This window comes from Columba livia, chromosome 12, assembly GCF_036013475.1.
Source record: "Columba livia isolate bColLiv1 breed racing homer chromosome 12, bColLiv1.pat.W.v2, whole genome shotgun sequence".
NCBI lineage: Eukaryota > Metazoa > Chordata > Aves > Columbiformes > Columbidae > Columba > Columba livia.
Window position 1 is genome coordinate 18,785,698 of NC_088613.1, and position 26,075 is coordinate 18,811,772.

The window sequence follows — 26,075 nt, forward strand, 5'->3', positions numbered from 1 at the left end:
GCGGAGAGGGGGGAAGGGAGGCGCGGAGGAGGGCGAGACCCCCCTGCCGCGGGAGCGGAGGCCGCTGCCGGGCCTTGGCGCCGGCCGCTCCGCCGGTACAAAAGGCGCCGCCGCACACCGGGCCTTGGACGAGCGCCGCGGCGCAGGACGGGCCGGCGGGGGCGCATGCGCGGCGCCAAGGCGCATGCGCCGAGGGGAGCGGCAGTGCCTGAGGCGCGCGGGAAAGGCAGGCGCGCGGCCCCGAACAGAACAGCGGGGACACTGTCCCGTGTGAGGAAAGGCTGAGGGAGCTGGGGAAGAGGAGACTGAGGGGTGACTTCATGGTTATCGGCATGGAAAGGGTGAGTGTCAGGAGGATGGAGCCAGGCTCTTCTCGGTGACAACCAGTGACAGGACAAGGGGCAATGGGTGCAAACTGGAACACAGGAGGTTCCACTTAAATATGAGAAGAAACTTCTTCATGGTGAGGGTGGCAGAGCCTGGCCCAGGCTGCCCAGGGAGGTTGTGGAGTCTCCTTCTGTGCAGACATTCCAACCCGCCTGGACACCTTCCTGTGTAACCTCATCTGGGTGTTCCTGCTCCATGGGGGGATTGCACTGGATGAGCTTTCCAGGTCCCTTCCAACCCCTGACATTCTGGGATTCTGTGAGCAGCCCCAGCGCCACACCCGAAGCAGTGCAGGGCTCCGCACCACAGCAGCCGAAGGAGCAGGTTTGCATCGCCCTGTCGGCCCCGAGCCTTGTCCTGAGAGTCCGATGGCACGCGAAACACCCGGGTTTCACTAAATCTTTACCTCATTAACCTCACTGACACAATCCGCCATGGGGCTCTGCAGCCTCACAGGACTCCCTACACGCCATGGGCTCGGTTCAACAACTGCCTCCCAAGCAAAGACAAGTGCCTGCGTTTTACAACAGCACTGTCTGGCACTGTGAGTGTCACATTCATATTTTTGTAAATACCAAAATTTTCTTCAGCCTTTCACAATGAGCCTCGTAACACTGAGACCCTGGAGATTTTGGCTACTGTAAAGTGCTGGACATGGAGAACAAGAGAGAACAACCAACCACTGTGGCTTCTTGTCCCTGATGCTCACAGCATCTTGGTAAGAGCCCCCCAAAGGGCTCAGGAGTCCAGTGGAATTTCCAAAGAGGTTTTTGGAAGTGACTGGAGGCAAATGCTGCTGCTATTTGTGTTCCTTTCACAAGCCCTAACAGCTGTTACGCCTATGTAGTGGTATTCACAAAACAGCTGGTGACACTATGAAAATGTTCAGTCCTTTTTGGGTAGGATTTACATGACCCATTTCTAGCTTTGCAGCTCATAAGTGAATTTCACATTCTCAAGATGTAGCACCTGATGCTTATTTCTTCTGCCATTTGTCACCATCTGGTAGCTTCTCCATTAGAGTAGCTGTACCAGTTAGTGTCACCCTCTCTGAGTTTCAAAGCTCTTAATTCCATCAGTACTACATAGGAACTTAGAACAACATGATTTTCAGTACTACTCAATGCTACCAAAAATTGTAACTAATCATAAAGCAAATTACCTTTTCTTCGCACTCAACAACAACAAAATATACCGTATCAAAAAGTTACCTTGGAAGTGTCTTTTCTTGTGGTTCAAGCATGGCTATGAGCCATTCCTCCTCGTCCCCTGTTCTGCTACGGGTGGAAAGAGATGCTGAACAAATGCTCACCGCAGGAATTAGACAACTGTTCCACAGGATCCCCAAAGTACATCGAGAGTCGACACAAGATCCCCTGGTTATATGCTACCAGTGATTTCAGATTAATTTACACAAAGATGAAAATGTTCACTCATAGGAGGAGCCTCAGCAGTGGCCAACAACTCTTGCTGTCTATCAATAGATTTTACAACAGTGGTTGATTTATTTATTATTATTTTCCAGATGATCTCAAAACAGCACTTGAGCCTTACAAACACTTGAGATTATCTAAAAAAAAAAAACAAACTAAACCCACAAAGCCCAACAGGAATTAAAGTTGAAAGGAACTTATTTGTACTTTGACGGAAACAGCAGTTAGGATAACTGGCTTAGTTTTCAGTTTACAACTTTGCACTTCATAATTTAGCTCAGATGAAGATGTCAGCTGACCCACTGTGGCTACAGATTTCACCATCCAATAGACTGTCATTTTAAGGTCAAAATAAATTCATCTTTGCTGAAGGATGAAATGTTCAGGAATATAGGAAACTAGTGTGGAATTAAGTTCATGAGCTGCCCTGCACTGCTGAGCTGTACTGCGTTGCCATGGTTTCTCCTCGCCATTCCCACTGTTATTTTAGCATTCCGAGTGAATGTATGCACTCAACCATAGTGCTATTGTTTGCAGAAAGTCCTAATAGACCAACTTGAGATGGTTTGAATCCATATGACTTGCAGAATATGGGCACCCATCATAATCACAAGGCATGTTAATGCAGTGTCTACGATACAGCGAAATGAGAACTCCTTTTTTGCCCTATTCAGACACTTCATTGTCAACAATGTCCAAGGATATCCCTGTAGATTTTGTCTGGAGAAGCAGTAATTTTCAATTACTCATTTGAGCTTGCACATCAAATAATTTACACTAAATACAGATCAGTCATTACCTTTTGTTTAGTATATGCCTGTTAATTTTAAATTCCTTTCAGTCTGAGAGATACTGTAATTCCTCCTCACAATTTTACTACAATTTTGGATATCCCATATGACCCAGGACATTCTTAAAAAGTGTGTTTTCTTCCTAGCAGAAATCCGAGGTCATATTTGTTATCAGTGAACTTAAATATATAAACATATTTTAATTTACTGTTCAAATGAAGGCTACTATGGATCACATGGTTTATATAAAGAATGTGAAATAAAATGTGAATATATTAAAAGGATAATCCTCTACACAGATCCAGTGATTAGAGAAAAATGGAGAAAGCTCAGTAGTTTAGCCAAACTCCAAAACTACCCTGTTCACACGTTTGCAAAATAAATAAGTGTAAGTCGATGAAGTCCAAATAAGCTAGACCTAGCAGATCGACTACAAGGAACTTACTGGTTCGGTCAAATGGAGAAATAATAGAAAAATTTAAATCAGGTAAGGGACTAAGTAAAAGGGCTTTTAGAGAATTACAAGCAGATTTCAGGCATCAATCTTGGAACTAATCTTTTTACTAAAATCATTTTTGTTAACTTTGCAGATGAAATCAGTGGCAAAGATTTTTTTACAGGAGGAATGGGAGGGCATATACAAGAAGAGCGGGAGGACCAATGTAATGTAAGTATGGAGAAATTCAACAGTGCAAAGTGTCAAATGATGGGCCTGGCCTGATGGGACTAGTAATGAATGTTGGGAGCTTGTATAAACTAGAGACAAAGTCACAAATTTATCACAGGATGGCTATGAATCAGAAATACAGTACAGCCAATATGGAGAGAAATGTGATCCTTTAAATTCAATGGATCACCTCATTTTCACAGAAGAGATGGAACTATCCGCATTGAAATAATGATGCCTTAGCCATGAGCCATTATCAGGAATATCTGATTGTTTCTGGACACCTGTATTCAAAGGAAAATGAATTCAAACTGGAATAAATGTAAGCAAATGCAAATACGATGATCAGAAACAGAGACTAACATTTCATTTTGTCTAGCAAATGAAGACTAAGAGAATTAATGTCTCTCTAAGCTTACCTAGAAAAATAAACTCGGCTGGATCACTTCCACTATTTAAGAACAATACTGACATGACAGATATAGAATTATGAATGCATTGTCACAGACATTATAGTAAGCTTCACTACTGAATAGTTCTGAAACTGCCTTCCAACAGCAGAAGTTGGGGCCAAATCCCAAATATGGACCTTTCTAGTAGCTTAGGCTATTACATGTCATAAACCCTAATGGGGATTAACTTAATGACTCAGCCCAACATTTATATATTTGTTCTAACACCACACTAACATTCTCTAAATTTCTCAAACGATATTCTGTAACTGTTCAATGCTTAAACAGCATGTCAACCCAGACGCTCCTGTATTTGTCCAAAACAACTGTGGACATCACGTTTCAACAAAACCATTGCACGTGCCCATTCCAGGAATGCAATATTTTTCCCTCAGGGATGAGCCAAAGGCTTTCAATTGAAGTCCTGCTTTCACAGCTACAAAGCCAGCCTGTTAACATACACAAAAGGCTGCATTGTCCTACAGTCACGATCCCCTACATAAGCCAATGTTTTATTTCGCTAACGGACACTATCCACGCTCAGGTTAGTCTCCCTTTGAGGTGCAACTATGACAGCACAGGAGAACACCCTCTGCTTTTGGGAGAGGAACACTGCTGCAACAAGTCCTTACAACAAAGGGTCCGTAAGCAAGCAAACAAGTCATCTGAAACGCTAAATGTGATGATCATTCTGCAGTTTGGGGTTTTTTTTTGAGCACCTTCCGAGGTTTTCCAAGTCTTGTTCTTTAAGCCAGCCAAACCATACTTAGTCGCAACACAAACACCTGGTCTCGCTCTATCAGAATGTGTCTCATTTAAAGAAAACCCACCGCTATTGCCATTCCACTTGCAGCTGATCAGTGCACTGCTACAGGGAGAGACGCAGATGATTTTTCTTTCCTTTCCATAAACACATTGCACTTTCAAAGGTTTTCATCTTTTAATTTAATTAAAGAAAAATGTCTCAAAGTGATCAAGCATGTCTGACTTCCAGCTTCTTTTAATGGCACAAGCCAGTACAGTAAACTGTAGAAAGCAAGCTCGGTTAGAATTTTATTTTAATTAAAAAAAAAGAGAAAATTCTCAAGATGTGAGGTCCTATTAAAAAAGTGGGTGTTCACTTGTAAACAGAATAAAAATGTTAAGAACACAAGGTTTCACACAGCTTAAACAAAACCATTTTTCTTAGGCAGTACAAGTAACGTTACACCATAAGAACACCAAAAGCAGAAAACAAAAAAAAAATGGCAGAAGAATCACATAACATTACTTACTAAAATGAGAAATTATTTACATTTAATACTAATAGCTTGAGATTTTTATTGCTCCAATGGTAGTGTGTTGATGAGTAAATGCAGTAAACTGTCATGGTGGGACAATAATAAACATGTATTTGTGTTGTTGCATATGGAGTTTGGTATCTATTAAGGAAAACACATGAACTGTTTTTATCAAGACCACACCAGATTTGGCAAAAATGTTTTCTGTTTTCTACAGCTGAATCCATACTTCCTAGCCTTGTCTGTGCATGACTTGGAACCCATCATTTTTTTCCTCCTCCTATAGTAAAACTTCACAGATGCAGGTGGGAACCAGTAGGTAAGAGCTTTAATGCTGTTTAATACTTCAATACTCCTTAGATACAAAACTTGCTACATACAAACCCAAATGTTTCCTAGATAAAAACTAGAAAGTTAATGTCAACATGTTTATATGAAAGATTAAACATTGATTTGGTAGACAGTAACTGCTTTTAAAAATCTGCTGCAAACGCACACTACTGATAGTTCCTAGTTCCCTTTTCTCCTTGCTCTCGGCACAATGTTTTCCCTTTTGCTGGAATCAGTCAAGGCACTTTCTTTACCACTTCCACTACACTTTGCTGACATTAATCTCTGTTATATTGCTACAAACTCTTTCTCCAATTAACAAGTATTCTCCATAAACAGGTTTACCAATTTATGCTGACGTCTTATTGTAAAAAACAAGATTTTCAGTCTCAGGATATATAATTACCTGCTGAATGTTTTTATATTAAAGCAAAGGATAGTCCAGGGAAAAAATGAACCTGTAGACCCAAGTGCAGAGAGTTCACAGCAGTACTTATAGCTGCCTTCGTCTTTAAATGAGCTATAGAACTTGTGTCTTTCAGATGCAAATATAATACTGTGTGCTGGTTTTGAATTTAATGAAAATTTATCTACTTACTAAAACATGAAACTTACTGTAAAAGGCAGTTTTGGCTTTCATATTCTTTACTAGTTGCTTTATGCCCACATATTTAAATGCCTATTAAAACAAAAAGAAGAGACCCTTTCATGGTTTGAAGACGATATAATTAATAATTATGGACAAGGTAAAATGTAAACTTTAAAGACTAATATTCTGTGCTTAAGTGCCTTGTGGCGCGCGGGAGAGATGCAGGGGCAGGGGACATGGCCAGGCCCACGGAAAGGGGACAAAGGGACGAGGGTGGGAATGCAAAGCCTCAGATCTCTGGTCACATCACAGCAAGGACTGGTGACTCCTGTAGCTCTGGGTATTATCTCCGCTTGGCACAGCACTTCACAGAAACAAGACAAATCAGACTGAAAAACTCTGAAGTGAATACGATGAAGTCAGCACAGGGTGAAGAGGATTTTTGTTGGCAGTGGGACTGAAGACTGCTCAGCATTCACCGCTGGCAACTACTACAACTCACATTTGGCTTGCCCGGTCTGTCAGTTGGAAAAGAACATTTTGAAAATATAGTCACATGAAAAAGAAAATAAGAACCTGCTGAGATTGTTGAGTTTCTCAGACACAAAAAGAAAATAACTAATAAAGTTCTGGCTAACAGTAAGAAACTTCCATTGTCCTGTTAATTAGACTAAGCTCCCTTCATTTACTCCAGAAACTTATTTGTAGGGGAAATACATAGAATCGAGTATGCTATTTCAGTTTTGGTTTACACTGCATTTTCCTGCCATTAAGTATTTTCTCTGCTTCCAGTTAACACTCATCCTAAATAAAAATAAATTAGAGAGAACACTTTGCTCGGTTCTGTGATAGAATTCCAAGTTGCAAGGTGTAGCTAATATTAAATTCAAACACAGTAGGTTTTTATTCATTATGTTACAAATGCAATTACACAGTTAGTTGTCACCAATCTACCACTCAAACCAAACCTCTTCACTAAATATACAGATTTCAGAAGCTGAAGCATTGGTCTGTGATCGGAAACTACTGCAAGTGCTGGAGTCTGACACTCCTCAGCTGTACAGTAAGAATAGCACAAAACAATTCGAAGTAACAACTCGCATAAAACTGGCCTGCTGTAAACACTGTGTACAAGAAATCTGGCCTGCTACAGTTAGTAGAATGCAATGGTCTTACAGCTAATATATTTTAATACAACATTGCATACTGAAAAGATGCAAATACATACATTCAGAGGAAATCTCAAGTCACCCTGAAACTAAAAAGTGACTTGGGATGATGTCACAAGGAGTCAAGTTGCTGCAAAGAAATGCCTGGACGTTTATGATGATATTCATCACAACATGCAGATACTCAGCCATCTGCTGTCTTTTCTCTGCTTTCTTATTTCTAGTTAGGAAAGGGAGGGAACTTGGCATCAATTTTCATTCGCTTACTATTATTGAGTGGTCTTGCTTAGGCCAGCCATTACAGGAAGTTTTTCTACAGTTACTTCCCTTCTTGAGATCAGACAAACAGGGTAGAATCCAAAAATACTTAAGAATTCCATAGTTTGTGGCTCTTCAGACTGGTCCTGAACGCCAAAAAATAAGCATGAACACTTTCAACTGATCCACTTCCTCCTGCCAGCATATTTTGAAACACTACTCTGATTTAGATTAAATTTATTTCCACTAGAAAAGGACGCTGTGTCACTTAACTGTTAAATACTATCACGCTACAGAAAAAAAAAAAAAGTGTTACTCCAGCTTTGATTTGGCTGTTCCAAATTTTTCTCCTTAGTAATGAACGTCCCCAATTATGAACCATTTTTTTTTACCTTACTCAAAAAGAAACCAAAACTTGACATCCATCTATTCCGAACTAAAAAGAGGCCTGAGGGTATTTTGCTAGTAGCAGGCACCATCTACCCCACAAACGCAACTTTTTCAAAGGTGAACAGTATTTAAGCTTCCTATTTCAGATGCTACAAATAACACCTGAAATACTAAAAAAAAAAGAAGACAGAAATGCTATGCATTTTTCATCCATTTACTAAACAAAGTGCAACTGAGCCCTACACATCTGATAACATGTACAAACTCATTATGGCTTTACCATAAAACCAGCATGTGAATGGGTCTATACAATCAGAGGGATACTAGCAAATGTAATGAATAAAACGATGTTGGGCTGTTGGCAATAGAATAAGAGCTATATTACAGTTTGTAAACCTTGGCATACCACACTTTACATTATGCAAAGAGTCAATATTTACAAATCCATAGTGGGTAAAATAATTAACCCCCTACTGTAAATGATGATTTTGCAAAGTGCAGGACAAAACCAGTGCTGTTGATTGCAAGTCCTATGCAAGCAAGTTATACTGAAGTCATTACTACTAGATGCTTACCTGGACATTTCTATTGAGGGTTTATAGGGCTGCGATGTTTTGAATGAAATATAGTATGACATGGCATTAGGATGCATGTTTGAGGACAGCAAACATAGAAATTAATAAGGCAGCATGCTCAGAACAAGTTTAAGCAGCACTGATGTTAGATCCCTAGTGGCAACTATATCAGTTAATGTTAAAAATTCAGAGTGCAACATAGAAGCCTCATTTAACATAAAAAAATGTGCAAATTGTTCTCTTATTAACAAAAGAAAGTAACATAGCAAGGAAGATATTCTACTGAAGAACATTTTTAAGTCACAGCAAAGTAGACCATCTTCTTTCCAAAATCATCTACAAGGCACTAAGGGTAGAAAATGACAGGTAACATGAACGATCAAATGCTGTTCCTCAGTCAGGTCGAAATATGGGATATTTTGGTAAGAACTCTATTAATATTACCTGTTGAAGAAGGGAAAGAGACAAGAACAGAACACAGTAACCAAAAAGTTCAAATTGTCAGCACAATTTCCATGCAACATTAGCTAGTACCTAACACTAAATGTATCCGAGATATTCTGTAAGGAGGGAATGTTTCCCCAAGCAACAAAGCAGATATTCTACTTGTTCTGAAATACAGGGCTTCAATATTTCCGCACAAAGAACTTGAATCAAAGCAATTATGAATACCAACGGAAAAGGTGGATAACTGTTAAAGAACTACGGACTGGTATGGGAATCACATCAATGCACAAAGTCCCAGCGTGTCTCCCTCATTACAAATTACAGACCGAAACAAGCGCACCTGCACTACAAACGTAGCATTGTTATGAAGTGAAAAAGACGTTTAGCGCTGACAATTTCTAAGTCTTAATATATGCCACAGTTGCTTTTGGTAAAAGTGGCTTTCATGGGTGTATATCAAACACATGTTGTTCTCAAAGATTTTTTTTGGACAGGTGACAGTCTAGTAAGTTAAAAATTTTCTCTATAAAATCATAGTTACATTAAATACCAAATAAGTAATGGAAGTAATACTTACATATTCCATCATATTGCTAGTTTCACATTTCCTCTTACTCAGCTTCCAGTGCAAACCAAGCTAAGAGAATAATTATCAAAGGATTACTGCATACCACAGCATTGTTTTGATGAGTAATGTAATAAGCATTATCAATATCAAGTTACAAGGATCTGAAACACTTCTGACATAGGCTTAAGATCAGTATGGTATGGAATTATAACAAGACTCTAAAATTCCTATATGCCAGTTATGTAAAAAAACTTGCTATTCTTAAAGCTGAAGAAAACAAACACTCTAACTTACCTTATGATATAGTCTGTTATTTTCCCATTCTAATAACTTCTGAATTGATCTTCTAGTCTAAAAAAGTAAGCCAAAACTGTATTATAAATGGTTCATTAGCCAGCCTCATCCAGAAGAATCCTGCTACTACATTTCTGACTTAAAATTAGTTTTATAGAAGCAGAAACAAGCAAAAGAAAAACTATAAATAGAAGTCCTGCCACTTCAACTCCCCACTCCTCAACATCAGATCACCTTCAGAAAAAAACAAAACAAAACATCCACGTTTTTTTTGTTAACTTGGGACTACAACCTTCCTAGAATTCATTTACTTAGTAAGAGATCCTTATGAATTAAGTGATTTTGTCTACACCACAGCCAAGCCAGCAAAACAGAGTTGGCCAAACACTGCAGTCGCTACAGGTTGTCTACTGACAACACATAATTCACATACATGTCATTTCTAGATTTTCCTAATGGAATTGTTATCTGAATCCTGAAAAAATCCCAGTCGCACAGAACTCCAGCTCACAACAAACAGTGCCTGCATTTTCAACTCTTGGATACCAAAGTGCACGTGATCTTTATGTTTTGCTCTTTCTGCAATTGTGGGAGAGGAGAAGATTTGGGGAATTTCAGTGATTTTTTTAAGGTCATAAAAAGACCACTGTGATGACCTACTGTAGTTCCTGCATTGTATTAATATGCCACAAAATTCTATCCACCAATTTCTTTGCTGAAACTGGTAACAGTATGTGAACTAAACCATTTCATTACAAAAGATACAAAGCTATCCAGTCCTGAGTCAAAGACTCAATGGGGGGGAAATACACCACTTCTTTGAATGTTTTTCCAGTAACAAAGCTATCCTTGGAATTAAAAAGTACATGCTGTTACCTGCTTTACCTGTCTTGGTTTCATATTCCAGCCTTTGGATCTCATAATGCCTTTTGTTGCTAGATGAGTGTATGGGGACTGGTTGGGCTGGAGTTAATTTTCTTCATAGCAGTTTATATGGTGCTGTTTTAGATCTATGGCTAAAATAGTGTTGATACCACATCAGTGTTTTAGCTGTTACTGAACAGCATCGACCAAAGGGACATTCCATGCCATGTAACATCATGCTCAGCTATAAAACTGGGGGTTATTCTTTCCAAAGCAGTCCTTGGGTTTTCTTGCCTTTTTCTCCTTCACTTAGGAAACTGGCTTTATCTCAACACATCACCACAAGTCTTTCAAACCACATGGCTTCAAAAAATACCATTACACTATTCCTATTTATACATTTCCTAGACATTTACTTCCTGTTTAACATCTTTATTGATGATTTAGATGAGGGGATTGAGACCATCATCAGCAAATTTGCTGATGACACCAAGTTGGGAGGGAGTGTGGACCTGCTGGAAGGCAGGAGGGCTCTGCAGAGGGATCTGGATAGACTGGAAAAATGGGCTGATTGCAATGGGATGAAGTTCAACAAGGCCAAGTGCCGGGTCCTGCACTTTGGTCACAACAACCCCCTGCAGCGCTCCAGGCTGGGCACAGAGTGGCTGGAGAGCAGTCAGACAGAAAGGGACCTGGGGGACTAATGGACAGGAAGCTCAACAGGAGCCAACAGTGTGCCCAGGTGGCCAAGAAGGCCAACGGTATCCTGTCCTGTATCAAAAACAGCGTGGTCAGCAGGACAAGGGCTGTGATTGTTCCCCTGTGCTCTGCATTGGGGAGGCCACACCTGGAGTGTTGTGTTCAGTTCTGGGCCCCTCAGTTCAGGAAAGACATTGAAGTGCTGGAGCGGGTCCAGAGAAGAGCAACACGACTGGGGAAGGGACTTGAACACAAGCCCTATGGGGAGAGGCTGAGGGAGCTGGGCTTGTTTAGTCAGGAGAAGAGGAGGCTCAGAGCTGAGCTCAGCACTCTCTAGAACTACCTGAAGGGCAGTTCTAGCCAGGTGGGGATTGGTCTCTTCTCCCAGGCATCAGCAATAGGACAAGGGGCCATGGGCTTCAACTCTGCCAGGGGAAATTGAGGCTGGAGATTAGAAAGCAATTCTTTGCAGAGAGAGTGGTCAGGCATTGGAATGGCTGCCCAGGGAGGTGCTGGACTCACCGGCCATGGAGGTTTTTAAACTGAGATTGGACATGGCACTTGGTGCCATGATCTTGTCAAGTGGAGTTGGACCAAGGGTTGGACTTGATGATCTCTGAGGGCTTTTCCAACCCAGTCGATTCTGTGATAAATCAACTCTAAATGTAACCCATGTTAACCATGGAGGTAATTAGGATTACCTTTACGTGATATTGCTAAAGTGCTTTTCAGAATTATTACTTTGGACCCGATTACAAGAGTTGTCAACTTTCTGTTGAAAAAAAAAAAAAAAAGTAAAAGGGAAGTCTTTAAATTTCCCAAATAGAGAACAAATTTGTGTTTGTTCTTAATAGAAACAGCACAGTAAAGTACATCGAATAAGCCTCAGCTCTGAAATGTTACAGTATCTATAACATACAAAAAAGTGATTTTTAATTAAAATAATAATTATTATTCTGGGCTGTGTGTGAAGAAGAAAAGTAATTTTGCCTCCAGTTCAGGCAGTTTTTGCAGGTCAGTGTCATAGTTCTGCACTCATTTATTTCAATTCTCAAACCTTTGGAAATCCTGGAAAACAGGTTATCATATACTCCATCCTGTTCTTCAAAATGAGATGGGATTAGCTATTCCTAAAACTACTAATTCGATTGGTAATTTGGTGTAATTTACTTCATTAACAAACATTTTTTCTGTTTTCTAAGAAACAGCAAAATGGAATAACCTTTTGAATGTAAGTGAAACAAAAAAAGGGTTTTGAAATGGGGATGAGACGATTAATCATTACTTAATGTTATCAGTAATTGCAAAATAAACCGAATAAGAAGAATGGAACATGTACTTACTCTTTTGTTAAGACAGACGACAGGCCACAGGCTACAGCCCAGCGTGCAGCAGCAACACAGACAGCCGCAAAGCAGCCACTTCACATTGACGGGGAGGTTCTTTCTCAAACAGGCGTTCACGCGACTGATGCTGGTCTTGAATTCTTCTGGGGCAACCTGGAACAGAAGTGCTGAACTTCAGTGGAAAGCCATTACAGGTGTATTTTCTCAATAATTGCCTCTACAGATTAAAACGTCAATGAAATATAACAGCATTATGCAGTATGACCCTGTCCTCTAAAGCACTGGTCACCCAGTGAGCGTGAAAAGTCCATTTCCTGTACCAAATTAATTTATGGTGCATGCTTTCCAAAAACTTGCATTAAAAAGCTGAGCATCACTTAGATGAACAGTCTCATCCTTATTTATTGCACCATTAATAAATCAATTGTCCTGATAACAAACAAAACTAGAAGTGGGACACAGCTGTGGAACATCTGCACTGGCTATACTGACCAAAAAGAAAGGAAAGACAGATATCTGGTTTCCAAGGGAACGTGGGGCAGCTTGGTAGTAAAAACACTCGTGTGTCACATAAAAAAAAAGGATAACATTGTCCAAATTAATTTCATACCAGTACAAGTCTACACTGTGCCTGGATGAAGGTGAAGCCCTGTCTACAGATGAATCCCTGGAGTGGCCCATATCAACGGGAGGCCACAACTTCATTTGTGGCTGTTTCCTAAAATAGGGAAGCCTGAAAGGACACATTATATTCAAGGCAAATAAACGCATCTTGTACGGGGTTATGCATAAAGCCTAGCTGTTCAAAACCGACTTATTTAAAGAATATCCAGCAGAGCTTACTCAAAAGAATATTTTCTATATATTGCCACTGCAGGGTCACAGTGGAAAACCACATTTTCTATCAAAAACAAGCTCCTTTCCCCAATAGCAGCATGTTTCTTACAGAAGAGCGAGAGCACTTACCTATTTACATACCCCAAATCCCTCCTCTCTCTACAGAATCTAAGTAACTTACATCTGACAAGTCAAATACAGATTTGTGGTATTGACTCCAAGATGACACTCTCAACTGTAAAACAATCCAGCATTCGAACGCACAAAGCAGAATAATCAGATCCATATCAATAGATTTGACCAGTCAGACACAACTAAAGAAAAAGAGTAAAAACCTTTCCTAACTACTTGCCATGTTGAAGAAACCCACCCCCCTGAATTAGTCTGTATACAAAGCTATGTAACTGCAGCCAAGCAAACCAAGCTCCGTTCATTTGATTGTGCAAACAAGGGGAACAACAACAAAAGCATTAACTTAATGACAAAGACTCCTTTCACAAAAGGAGCAAAACTATGGGACGGGAAATGGAGAGGACCTGGTTCTGCTACCTCCGCCTATTCACAAGAGCCAAATGCATTAAAACGTAGCAGGAAAGGGAGTAAATAAATACAACATCTGTTTCCTGGCCATTCAGATCACCATGCAGGATGGAGTCAGAGGTCAGCTGCGTTCGTACACAAGCCAGTTAGTAATATAAGAACATAATTTAACATTGTGATTATTTTGTAGCAGGAATTAAGTACACAGCTTAATTAAAAAAAGGGGGGGGGGGGGGGGTGTGGGGGGCAAACCCCCCCCCCCCAAAATCCCATGTATTGGGACATTTTCAATGAGCAGAACAAAAAATCACATTGCAATGTGGAAAACTAGCCTGTACTTGCACGTATCTGAAACAGGTGGTTTTACAGATCTCTTTGGCAGTGCTGGCTCCTGTATTTAGGATACCACAAACATCAATGGACATGAGTAAGACCACTTCATCTTCAATGTGGGAGCAAGTGTTGTAGTAAAGTATAACTGGGTTGGTTGTATGCAGTATGAGTAACATAGAGCTTCTGCAGACGTGCTTCTAAGTAAACCGAGACTATGCGCATTAACGAACTAGCATTCTCAGCTCTTAGGGATGTTTACACGTTCTTAACATTTGAATGTACACAAATGGCACTTTTTTAGTAAGTCTTTTGAAATTTTTATATGTATCATTCTATGTGTTTATCTGAAAGCAAGTTGTTTGGTGGTGATGGTGGTTTTTTTTCTTGACCCCATTGGTATTTTCACAATGAATCCCACTAAGAAAAGACAATGTTTCCTTTTCTATTAGACACAAAGTTTACTGCCCTTAACAACACCACATCCTTAACCCCAAAATAGAGCTGTATGAACCCACCAAAGACAAGGGAATCACACGGCGTAAAATTTAGTTTAACATGAAGAAATCTTATAACCGGTGACAACATCCAATACGAAGTCATGCACATTCTTAGATCAGAGCTCGCAGAAAAATTTGGGACCTAATAATAAGATAGCACTGGGATGGTGAGATTCCCTATTTCTGTGCCGCTTTTAAAGGAGCCCCTGTTCTCGTCAGGTTAACAGCTTGATGCTGTTTTACCAGAACAATGTTGATGGCACTGCAAATGCCTAAACTAGAAACCCACCTGGGATGCCAGCAAGACACAGAGAAAATTTCTATTTCAGAAATTTTGGTATGAAGTTTACCTTAATATAATATAATGAAAGCACCACTGCTACCTACTAATGCACCGGATACTTTCATGCAAAGATGAATCTCTTAGCTGCAAGATGAAATGACTCATGATGGTTATGCCTAACCCAAGCTATTGGATATCTTTCTACCTTCAGGAAATGTAATGACAACGAATATTTCTGTCAGTCAATGACACATTTTCATTTGAAACTAAAGGAACTGGTGACCAAGAGAAGCCTAATTCTGTGACAAATAGAAGCAAACAACAGTTTTCTTGCCCTCAGTTTACAGCTCAGTAACAGTTATACATTGTTACACAGTGACAAAGAATGAAAAATTTGTAAATAAACAAACTGTTGTGATTTAATAATAAAATGGTATCCAAATGAAACAGTCACCAAATAATTTTGTTGATATTCTGGCATAATTTTAAATTTTACCTTTCTTGCAGGTACAGATATTGAAAGGTTAATACGAAATAACTAATATATTTCAAGCAGAGAATGAATGGTGCCTCCTGCACAAAGAAAGTTCCCTAAGACAGTCTAGTTTTTGGGTCCTTTTGGCAAGTCTCTTGGAGAGTTTGTGTCTGGGTCTTGAAAAGACTTGAGATAAGTACATAGTTCCTGGCTGTGTAGTAAACCTTGTAAAGAGACATAAGTTCCTTTTAGGTCTTTAAGGGAAGAAAAAAAACCCCAAACATAAAAGGAAGGGAGGGGGTGTCATAATATTTTACAACAGGATGCAAGAGAATCTACAAACACAGGAAGAGAGCAAGTAAAGCCCAGCAGGCCTGATCTTTCTCCTCCAATCATCATGATCACAAACCCTATCCATCACGTGTGGCAATGGGATCACAATACGGAGAGCACATTTTATGGCTTACATTTCCCCGCGCTGCACAATAATCTCTGTACGGGACCTTCACTGCTTTAAGATCAGGGCAGGAAACTCCACTTTCTCCCCTAAGGTTCACCAGCTCCATTATTTTGTTGTCACCTGGAGCAGTGTGTGCTACTGTGCCATACATCACGAAGAGTATTTTGTTAAAAGCTTTAAATGCTTCTTTCAAAAGAATTAGTAATCCTATAAAGCTGTAGCACACAGAATTTAAATTTAGCCAGAATTTAAATTTAGCTTTTAATAATGTGACTGGACTTTGGCCTAAGTATTGCCTCTGTATTAAGCGTAGTCAAATCTTTTCTTAAAACATTCCATTGAGCAGAACACACTGGTCAAAAAACTAGCTCGGCATTTATAAACCAGACGAAGCTTGTGTCTCAATGGGCAAGATGAATACCAAGTCTATGTAGCTGAACTAGCTAAGACCAACACGTGAAAGGTGTAGCTCAATAGTTTTATCTATTTAGGATTTTTATTGTGCGTCGGATAGATTTTCATTCTGTGTTTAAAACCCCAGATCTTCATCTGTATTTATTCTCTATTACCATAGAGAAATCAACCCCACCTAACAGCTTCATCTTTTACACTCCATCAGCAAATGGGATATATTATTAATATTAATTTACATTGGAAAACAAAGCCATTAAACTTAATGTTACAAAGACAATGTGAATAAAGTATGACATTACCTTATACTGGCTGTGAACCAATGCAAGTTCATAATAAATCTTTTAATCACAAATTGTTAATATAAACAGTCGCTATGCGATTCAAAACTTGTGACTTCACAAAAAGTAAAAACTTGTATTTTAAGAGCAGTAAAAGATCTTATAGTGGTGTATCAACTGACTAAAATTCTTATTATTGTGAATTATTTATGAGGGTCTCTGAAGAAAACCTTACTTGAAAAAAATGAGTTTTCATTTTCAATAAGGGGAAAAAAGTGATTGACTGCCACAACCGCTGCAAGTCACAGATTTATCTCTTGCAATTCATGAAAGTATTAAAAACCAAAAAACCCACAACTGTGGTTTTTAATGTCTTTCATAACAGCATGTGGCAGACAGTAAGAAAAAAATGAGGTTTACTACCTCATTTGATTGGAGTTTTTTCCCCACAAAAGGGAACTAATTTATTTTCAAGGTCTTCTTACTCAGCAAGCCACTCAAATCCATATATGAGAAAAAGATAACAGGATATCAAGATTCTCAAGAGAAGCAGCATACCTCCATAGAGCAAAGTCACTGATTATATCTATGCAAGGAGAAGGGTAAATGCCAAGCAGAACAACTTCCTCTTTCCTCTCTTTGCAAAATTAAGTCCAAGTTGTCAACTGATCTTTAAATATAGCTTTTGTTCACTATTTAACAAGAGGAGAAAAATAAAGTGGAAAATGGCATTGATGCTTGTATTAAAATTGCAGGCTTTGCGGTTTTTTAATATACACGTAATTTAGAGAGCGAGAAAGAGATTAACCTACATAATCAAGTTTTAACATTTCCTGATAGGTATTTGTCCTGGTTTTGTTAAAAACAAGTTTCTCTTTTAGTGAATTTGCCTGTCAGCTAAAGCTTCATATGAGCTGCATTTTCCTGGAGAACCAGATACTTGTTTTGGTAAACACAGCAATGGAATGAGAAGTTACTGATAAGCACGGATGGACATCTCCCAAGAGGAGCAATGAGAAACAGGTGACCAAGAAACCGATCAACTGCGTATAACATTCCATTCATGTGAATATTTCATAGAAAGTGGGAGATCACGAGGATCTCGTCCCTTTTGTCCCTTCTTCCTTATGGCCGACATTAGGAGAGGACCTTGCGAGTCGCCCCTGCGAACTGAGGCCAGTGACAGACTGAATCCAGCTCCGGTTGGCTGCAGAGTCCAGTCCAGGACTTCGGGTGCCGGCTCTGCAGTTGCTGGGACTTTCAAGATTGGTTTTGTATATTTTGTATTATTTTCTCTATTTTATCAGTAGCATTAGTAAAACATTGTTAATTTTTCCAACTCTCTTCTCTCTGTCCTTCTTTCCCTCCCGATCGCCTGTGCTGAGTGGGAAGGGGGAGAGGGAGGGGGGAGAGGAGGTTAACAATACATCTGCCAGGGTTTTATTGTCACCCCGCAATCAAAACCCTCAACAGTATTTTCTATATGCTTATTTATAATAAACTACAATCTGGCTACAAGAACATAAAAATTGCTATTTTCAAAAAGTATTCTGTGGCTTTTCAGTAATCAGGAAGAGCTTCGCAGAAAAGAATAAACCTTAGACATGCAACGTGGTGAAACGCAAATGGTGTTATCAGCAGCCCTCACATGACATACTATGGAATCAGTAAGACGACTCTGAGCTCAGTAAGACTCTGAAGCAAGCGCAGATTTCCCAGGCTGTCCTTTATCAATCCAAAACTCCAAACGGCAACCTGCTTTTCAACTGCACTGCTGTCAAAAAAGCTGGACAAATTCAACACAAGTACTTCATTCATTCTGCTCTGGGGTGAAAATGAAGGAGAAAAACCCCAGATGGATTTGGCAGAACCAGGAGACGCCATCCAGATGCATTTTAGTATATTGTTGATATGACTCAACAGCTACTGCAAGAGGCTGCAGAGGTAGTGTAGCTTATGGTAAAACATTAGAGAAAGTAGTAAGAGCCAAATAAACATTTTCTTCACAAATTCTGGAAAAAATAGACAAGTGGGATATAAAATGAGGCAAAATGAAAGCACTAGAGGATGAAAGAGCAGAAAGAAAAAAATCCAAGAGAAAAAGAATTCAAAATTTAAGTCTAACATAAAAAATATGATTATGAATTTATAACCAAGATTTTTGTTACAAGATTTCATTAATAGCTACAAATTAATATTTATTAAACTTGCATTTAATAAGACGACAGGCCTCCAGAGAAAGCAAGAGAATTGTCACCACTCATTTGCAGAACTAAACAATGATTCTATTTCTGAAAATGTACTAAAAAGCTACTTCATTTGTAGATTTAACACTATGTTTTGTTCCCTAGAGCTTCAGATAAAACAGATTCTCTTCCAGACATCTAATACAAGCTCAAGGCTTGACAGAAATATTAAACAGAGAGGTCTAGTATTTGAAATAATTTCATTTACACCGGAGGTAGCCTAAATGCCAGATATCTATAAAGCAAGGTTAAGTGATTCTTGCTTTCATGTAGATTGTGGCCATGAAAACAGTATGATGCCACATTGAGTTTTTCTGTGTTTAGAATGTCAATAACGACAGCAATCACCGCAAATCATTTTTTCTTGTTTCCAAGTACACTGTAGGGACTGGCCATCAACCAGGTAGCTCATAGAGGACAGAGTGAATTCAACAGCGCAGCGCTGGCCTGTGGATTCATGAGCATGTATTCGTAACACAGAAACCACTGGATGCACTGCATCTTTCCATTTAAAAGAACAGTTTAATCTCACACTTACCTTCCCTGTCAGAACAGAAGGAAATTCTGTATCAAACTTGTTGCTCAAGCCAAACCTTGAAAACAAAAGAGACAAACAAAATATATTCCACCTAACTTTTTTTGTTTCCCTTAATAAAAAACTGTAATAGATTTTTTTACTTTAAAAACACCTATTAATTTATTTTGCCCTTATATTTACCTTATTTCATAAGCTGTCAATCTAAGTATATATAAGGTCTTGTGTATCACTCATAAGGTAATTTCTAAGACAAAGAAATATAAGTTGTTGCCTTACTTCAATATATTAAAGTTGCTAAAAATGCAAAAATTCTTTTATGATTAGAGGGCAGTGAGTTTCAATCTTTACTTGCTTTAAGAAACAAGAGATCCAGCTATTAAATTTCACTTTTACTAGGTTCAAAAATCCTTCCAGTGCTATTTTTCTTACTCATGCAATTTATTCACATGCAACAGATAAAGCTAGTTATAAGAAACCCATTCGTCATCATCATTGGAATTTGTAAACATATTGTTTTAAAAAAATTGCTTTGGGCTGAGTTAAACTATCTCATGCAAAACATGTTAAGAGCCTACACAAAGAACAGCTTCAAAACAACTGTAAGCTTCAGGAAAATTAAGTCTTTGGCATCACTGTGACCGTGTTTGAACAGAGCTTAATGTTAAGTTTGTAAAGTTAAATACAGTGTACATCAACTTCACTGTCAGCTCTGCTAACCGATCTCCTGAGTATTTTTGCTAAAACAAACATCCCAAAGGATCACAGCTAAAACAGGGAGCACAAATATATTGAGTATTGCAATATTTATTGCAGAAACAAACCTTCTGGAGAGAGTATCTGCTTTGAGTCAAACTGACACCTGAAATACTCCTTACTGGTCACTCGCACAAATATGCATGTTGCTGAAAAGTCATCAGTCCCCTATCATTACATAATACATACGCACCTATGTGCACACTGTAAAATTCAGATATCCAAACCTGGCAATGTGACTTGTTTACAAAAAAGTATACAACAGCGTAAAATAAACCTTAAAGAACAGATAAGCATTATAAAAGAACTTGCCCTGTCTTGAGAAATCCCAGAAGCTAATTAAAATGTTTGTCAACAATACTGGTGAAGTCCAATCAAGTACTTCAATGGCTAATTTAAGTCAGAGCCTTGACTCTTATCAAACAGCAGCAAACTGGAGCACTAGTTGTGTAAAACATTAAAAAAAAACAACCCCAAAGAGTAATTGAGGTATCTCAACCTTTTTCTCTTAAGCTGTTCTATGTACTGTCACCAATTGCCACCTATTTGTGTTTGTTTTATTCAACGTATTTTCACCGAGTTTCTACAAGCAAACGTGACTGAACAGAACACCAGCACAGCGTGGACTACTGCATATTCAAGTGAACTGGAATGATGTCAAATTAGTTAACGATGTTAAATCAGCACTACGAAATCAAACAGTTAAAACAGTAAGTGTAGTGAAGTAGCAATCAGACAATACGGAAATTTCAGGTAATACTGCAGAATTATTTCCTCTACCCATTTAACAGGCTAATTCCACTGAATCATGTTAAAGGTCCCCCTAGCCCAGAACACTGACTCCTACAGTGACCAGCAGCAGATACCTAGGAAACAGCAAATTAAAGAAAAAAAATGCAAACATACTAGCATTTCCACAAAATACTCTTCTGACCTTCAACAATTCGTAGTTTACAAACTTCCTAAGTCATACATTGTATCTTTTATCTCATTGGTCACATATACTCATTAAAATTCCCACTGCACCACTGGTTTCCATAAAGAATAACATACACTAGTGCTTTCCGATTTAGATCTATTAAGAATACAAGACCAAAATGTGTTTTACGACATTAAATTTGAAGGCTGATAATGTCATGAAACAGATTTAACACCCAAAACTTTGTATCGGTTGCCAAAATACTTCATTCAGTTCTAACACATCCAAGAAACCTCAGTGACAGAAATGCATCTCTCTTACACTGACACCTGCAAGTGGCTAAAAGAACATTAAAGATTTTGACTGTAGTTTCTCTACAAGTTTTACAGACCCTCCTTGTGATGATTTACCACCGTTCAGAAACATTAAACTCTTATTAGACGGGGAGGGGAGGAGTGCAGACCTCAAGAACCAAATACAATGAGATTTCTTTTTTCTAGAAATGTTTAAGCAGAATGTTGTATAGTTCTATGGCTTTGCAAGCAACTTTGTAAAAGTAATGAAGTGTTATTAAAATATTTAATATAAAAGTTAAGACTTAAAAGCCTTGATTACGAGACAAGCAAATTCACTGGACCTTCTACAACAGACTAATGATCTAGCATGATTTGGCCTACAAAGTCTTCTAAAATTAAGTTTATTTAAAAATTGCTATGTAAAATAACTTCCATTACCTGTCCTTTAAATCATTTAAAACATCAGTTGTTGGCAACTTACTTCCAGGCAAGCTCTCCAAGCCCTCAGTGTACTAACAGTTAGAAATTCAGCTAAGTCACCCGGATACTTTGGTTGCAATTTTCTCACTGGATGACAAACATCTCGAAAAGCAAAGCACTGCTGCCTATAGGCAACAACGCTGGAACTAGGGTGACCTCACTTTCTAGTTCTCTCTGTCTCCATTTCCCTGGTTCAATGTATGGCAGCAGACAAGTCCATCTCATTTTCCCTCATTTATAAAGTGGACAGAATGCAACTTGTCATCCAGAGCTATACCAATGTTCATAAATCCCACATAAAGACTGAAAGGAACACCCTGAATCATGAATTGCAAACCCCACCTGCAACAGGTATCACATTATAAAATTATTCCCATTAGTTTGCAAAGCATAAGGAAGGTTTCCTGTCCCCAGAAATGAAATCAGAAAATTTTGGAAAACACTTTCTCATATCTAGAACAGACATATTTACAGGTGCTTTACCTTTATTTTTTTAATTCTTTTTACTTTCAAATTTAATAGCACTTCATTCTTGTTTATGCCACTACCGTACTTATAGATAGTAATCAGTCTTCCTAGACTACATGAGCTAAACCCGTTGAGTCAACTCTCGTACAACAGGCTCCCCAAACTCCTCACAGCACGGCTCCTTTCCCCACAACTAATCCTGGTTACATTTAAACTCTCTTGAACAGATAAACCCAGAGCCTACATTCTGTTCTTTGTGAAGTATCATCTAAGCTTTGTCCAGCATTAGAGAATAAAGAAGACATTAATTCAGAGCCCTGAGCTGAAATCTCTTTGAATACTTTCTCTTCCTAGTCTAGGACCTTTTCCTATGAAGCCAACAGAATTACTGAAGAGCATCCTTACCCATGGGTAATGTTTTGGAAAGCTAAGGTTCTGATAACTAGCGGAAGGCTGAGGTGATTTGCTGTTTTAAACGTGGATTATGCAGAAGATGGAGTAATAACAGACAAAAATCAAAGGTCATCACAAGTGAGAGCACATGGTTCTCCCCTGCCTTCCCTAATTGATGATAACATGCTTTCTGTTAGCACCTGGACTGCAAATCCTTCCTCCTAAAGAAAAGATCAAAAGTTCACTTGTATCAAAAAATCAGGAAGTTTGCAGATTTAAGCAGGAATCACAAACTGCATGCTAAGGGCAAAAATGTGTTTAATGGCCATTTCATTACCTCATTGCTATCCATTCACACTGACTTCACAGTATGGAAAAGTCAGAAAAAATAAAACTTGAAAGTAAGTTAGAGCTTGTTTACTGCTCTGTTTTTGAAAGTCATGACTGTTGTTTTGGTAGGCATATGACTCAGTCTTCACTAAAAATGTTTCTGTTGAGATATTTGGATACACCAACCGGAGTCACACTGACTATGCAAGAAACAGCGAACAATGGGTTTACAAGTCACTAAAATGGAATTTCAGAAGCAAAGAAAAGGCATTTAGCAGGTTCTAGTAATTTCTCTGTGCTAAAATTCAAAAGCTTTCTTAAAACAATAAATATGACTGCCAGTTAATTTTTTCAAAGTAAGAATCTTCTAGAGTGAAAGAGCATCAAACAGGATGAGCATAAATTTTGCTAACTGCTTTCACACACGTTCTCTTTTTGTGAGTAAAATAAAACAAATACACTTTACATGATCACTCGACATGCACAAAAGGGTTAGCAAAACAGTCAGTGCGAAAAGCAAGGTCCTGCTAAAAACCCTCAGAAGATTACCGGAATGTATATTTAGTACTTTTGGATACTGCAGTAGAACTCTGTTAGGGTCAGCAGCTCACTGACAATGTCATAAGAATAAAAACTCTCATGCAAGAAAGTAATACATAGTTTGAATCTACTAACTTGGGAGTTCTATAAGAGGCCTGTACTTTTCAAGCTGGACCAGAAAACGACCCTGGAATTAGAGACTTATCCCTTCCCTATACACCAAAAGCATCCAAGAAGGCCAACACCAGATGAGGAACAGAAGGCACCTGAAACAAAAATTCAAGGAAGACGATGGCTTTTTAAAAATAACTGGGGTTTTGAGCTTTCATTTGTTTGTTTTGTAATACAGTGTCTGACTTGTCAGGACAGAAATTTTTACCAGCACTGTTCCAGGCAGGTTCAGAAAACAAATAAGAGTTTTACTGAATGATGTATCTTACTTCAGTAAGTAGAGCAGGCTGCTTCTGAAACCAACTGATTTCAAAAGCAGCAGCATCCGTGTGATCAAAAAGTGATGGAATTTCAGAGCTGACACATACAAACCAGAAACTCTTCAGGAAGCAAAATATGTCCCATTTAATGAGGAAGTTAGGATTACATACTACAGCGTCCAGAGTTTATTGGCATTTTATTCATAACATCCACTGTTTCTATTAATAGAAAGAGATTTAAAAATAAGTCATGAATTGATGAAAGTTGCCTTCTACCATTCAGGAAGTTATACTTGTTACAGGAAGAAAGCTAGGAGGAGTGGAAGAAAGGGAAAATAAGGTGCATGGAAATTCAGTTCAGGTAGTTACAAGGGTTCATGATTTCCCCATCACTTACAAGTATTTCTTTCTTTTGCTGTAGACATCACTAGTTGACAGAGTTCTTGGAGATGCTCCTGCCAAACCCCAAAAGATGCTGAAGCCAAGAAGAAACTTTAAGGAACGTCACTAATACACAAAAAGCATCACGGCAGACAAAGCAAGTGTGTAGCATTTCTTCTGGTTTAGCGTTTAAAGCCAGATAACTAGTAAGATGGGTAGGTGGTATTCTGATCATTTTGCTTGTGTTACATCCCTCCTTTAGTCAGGTCACATGCTATTTGGGGTAAGGACAGAAAGAAATTCCATCAACACAAGCAAGTACACTGTGGTGCAGCAGGGCAACTACCCACTGGCACTAGCTCAATGCAAACTGATTCAGACTTACATGATGGACACTGTATCAAATCCAACATTAGTTCTCTTAAGGTGTGAGAGAGCCTTCCCCACCCAGTGTTTTTGCTGCAGATAGCTACATCACACTGCACCTATTTACAGAGAGAAACGCGCATTCTTTTATGCAATCCACAGACAGACCTAAAGCAACACAAGCTTGATGGATCGCTGCAATACAAAAACTTCAATATCTCCCCTCCTGCCACAAAAAATTAACGCAACAACCAGCAACTTGTTACAGATGTACTTTGTTATATTAAGTCCTCCACTTGCAGGAGTAGGAATATTAAGAAAATCCCTACAATTAAACATCACATCACAATTTGCTCATCTTCTGTTCCAACTGTTTAAATGAGTAGTAATCATTCTGGCTCACGTTACATTCTGATGATAAAAACATTTAGCCTAAACCAAACTCATAACTAAGTTTGGAGCAAATAAACTACAGGGCGGCCATGTGCCTCCTCTGCAGTGCAGCGTGGGGACTCCATGGCCCAGCTGAGGCAGAGAAGGGTCACGGCGGATTGTTCGAACAGGCTGCTGACCCTCGCATGGTGTGGTGGTTACTTTCTATCGAACAGATTGTTTGCAGAAAGCACACTCAGGACTGTCAGGACTGATCAGTTGCTGCTTCTGCACCCAACACCCGGCTGAACTTCAGGTGATCACTCATGACTTAGGGTTGCCTCAAGCTACTGGGAAACGCCAAGTGTCCCGTTTAAACACGTTAAAAGCAAAACTCCTCTCACGGAACAGGTGACGAGGTCGGGGGGGAGCAGAGCCGTAGCTCCCGCCGCTGCGGGCAGCTCGCGTCCTGGGGGTGGGGGGCTCCGGGCAAAAAGGGACGGGGCTCAGTCCTCTTCGCGTCCCTACCCCCTCCAGGCACCGCCAGCGGGCGGCCGTGCCCCGGCAGCCCAGTGCTCCAGCCCGGTGCTCCCACCTGGTGCTCCCGCCCGGCCGCCGCCGCCCCCGCCACACCGGCCTGTCACGCTGCCTCGTGCCCGCCGCCAGCCCCCGCTCCTTACACGGTGATGTGGCCGGCACCCCGTACCGCTACGGGATCCGGCGCGTCGCGGGGCCGAGGCAGCTCCTGGCTCCGCACCACAGGCTCGGACTCCTCCTCCTCCTCCTCCTCCAGCTCATAGATAGTGTCGAAGTCCGCCATATTGGGGAGTAGTACGCTCATCTCAAGCCCTCCCCGCGCGCCTGCGCACTGCGCACCGGGGGCGGAGCCCTGCGCGCCAGTGCCGC

The 26,075-nt window shown here is 39.6% G+C and overlaps 1 protein-coding gene across 1 annotated transcript; it reads right to left on the bottom strand.

The window, feature by feature from the left end:
- Positions 1-4,651: 4,651 nt before the first annotated feature.
- LOC102087904 (cysteine-rich hydrophobic domain-containing protein 2) lies at positions 4,652-26,069 on the bottom strand. Its single transcript, XM_065078049.1, has 6 exons — positions 25,850-26,069; positions 19,441-19,495; positions 12,537-12,692; positions 9,631-9,687; positions 9,346-9,405; positions 4,652-8,765 (listed from the first exon to the last, which is right to left on the bottom strand). The coding sequence occupies exons 1-6, from the start codon at positions 26,008-26,010 to the stop codon at positions 8,715-8,717; spliced, it is 540 nt and encodes a 179-aa protein (XP_064934121.1). The 5' UTR covers positions 26,011-26,069; the 3' UTR covers positions 4,652-8,714.
- Positions 26,070-26,075: the final 6 nt, after the last annotated feature.

Coding starts and splice junctions, on each gene's coding strand:
- LOC102087904 (XM_065078049.1), bottom strand. CDS start 26,010: ATGAGCGTACTACTCCCCAATATGGCGGACTTCGACACTATCTATGAG. Junction 19,496..25,849: donor GGTGCCGGCCACATCACCGT/GTAAGGAGCGGG, acceptor TTTGTTTTCAAG/GTTTGGCTTGAGCAACAAGT. Junction 9,406..9,630: donor ATAACAGACTATATCATAAG/GTAAGTTAGAGT, acceptor TTATTCTCTTAG/CTTGGTTTGCACTGGAAGCT.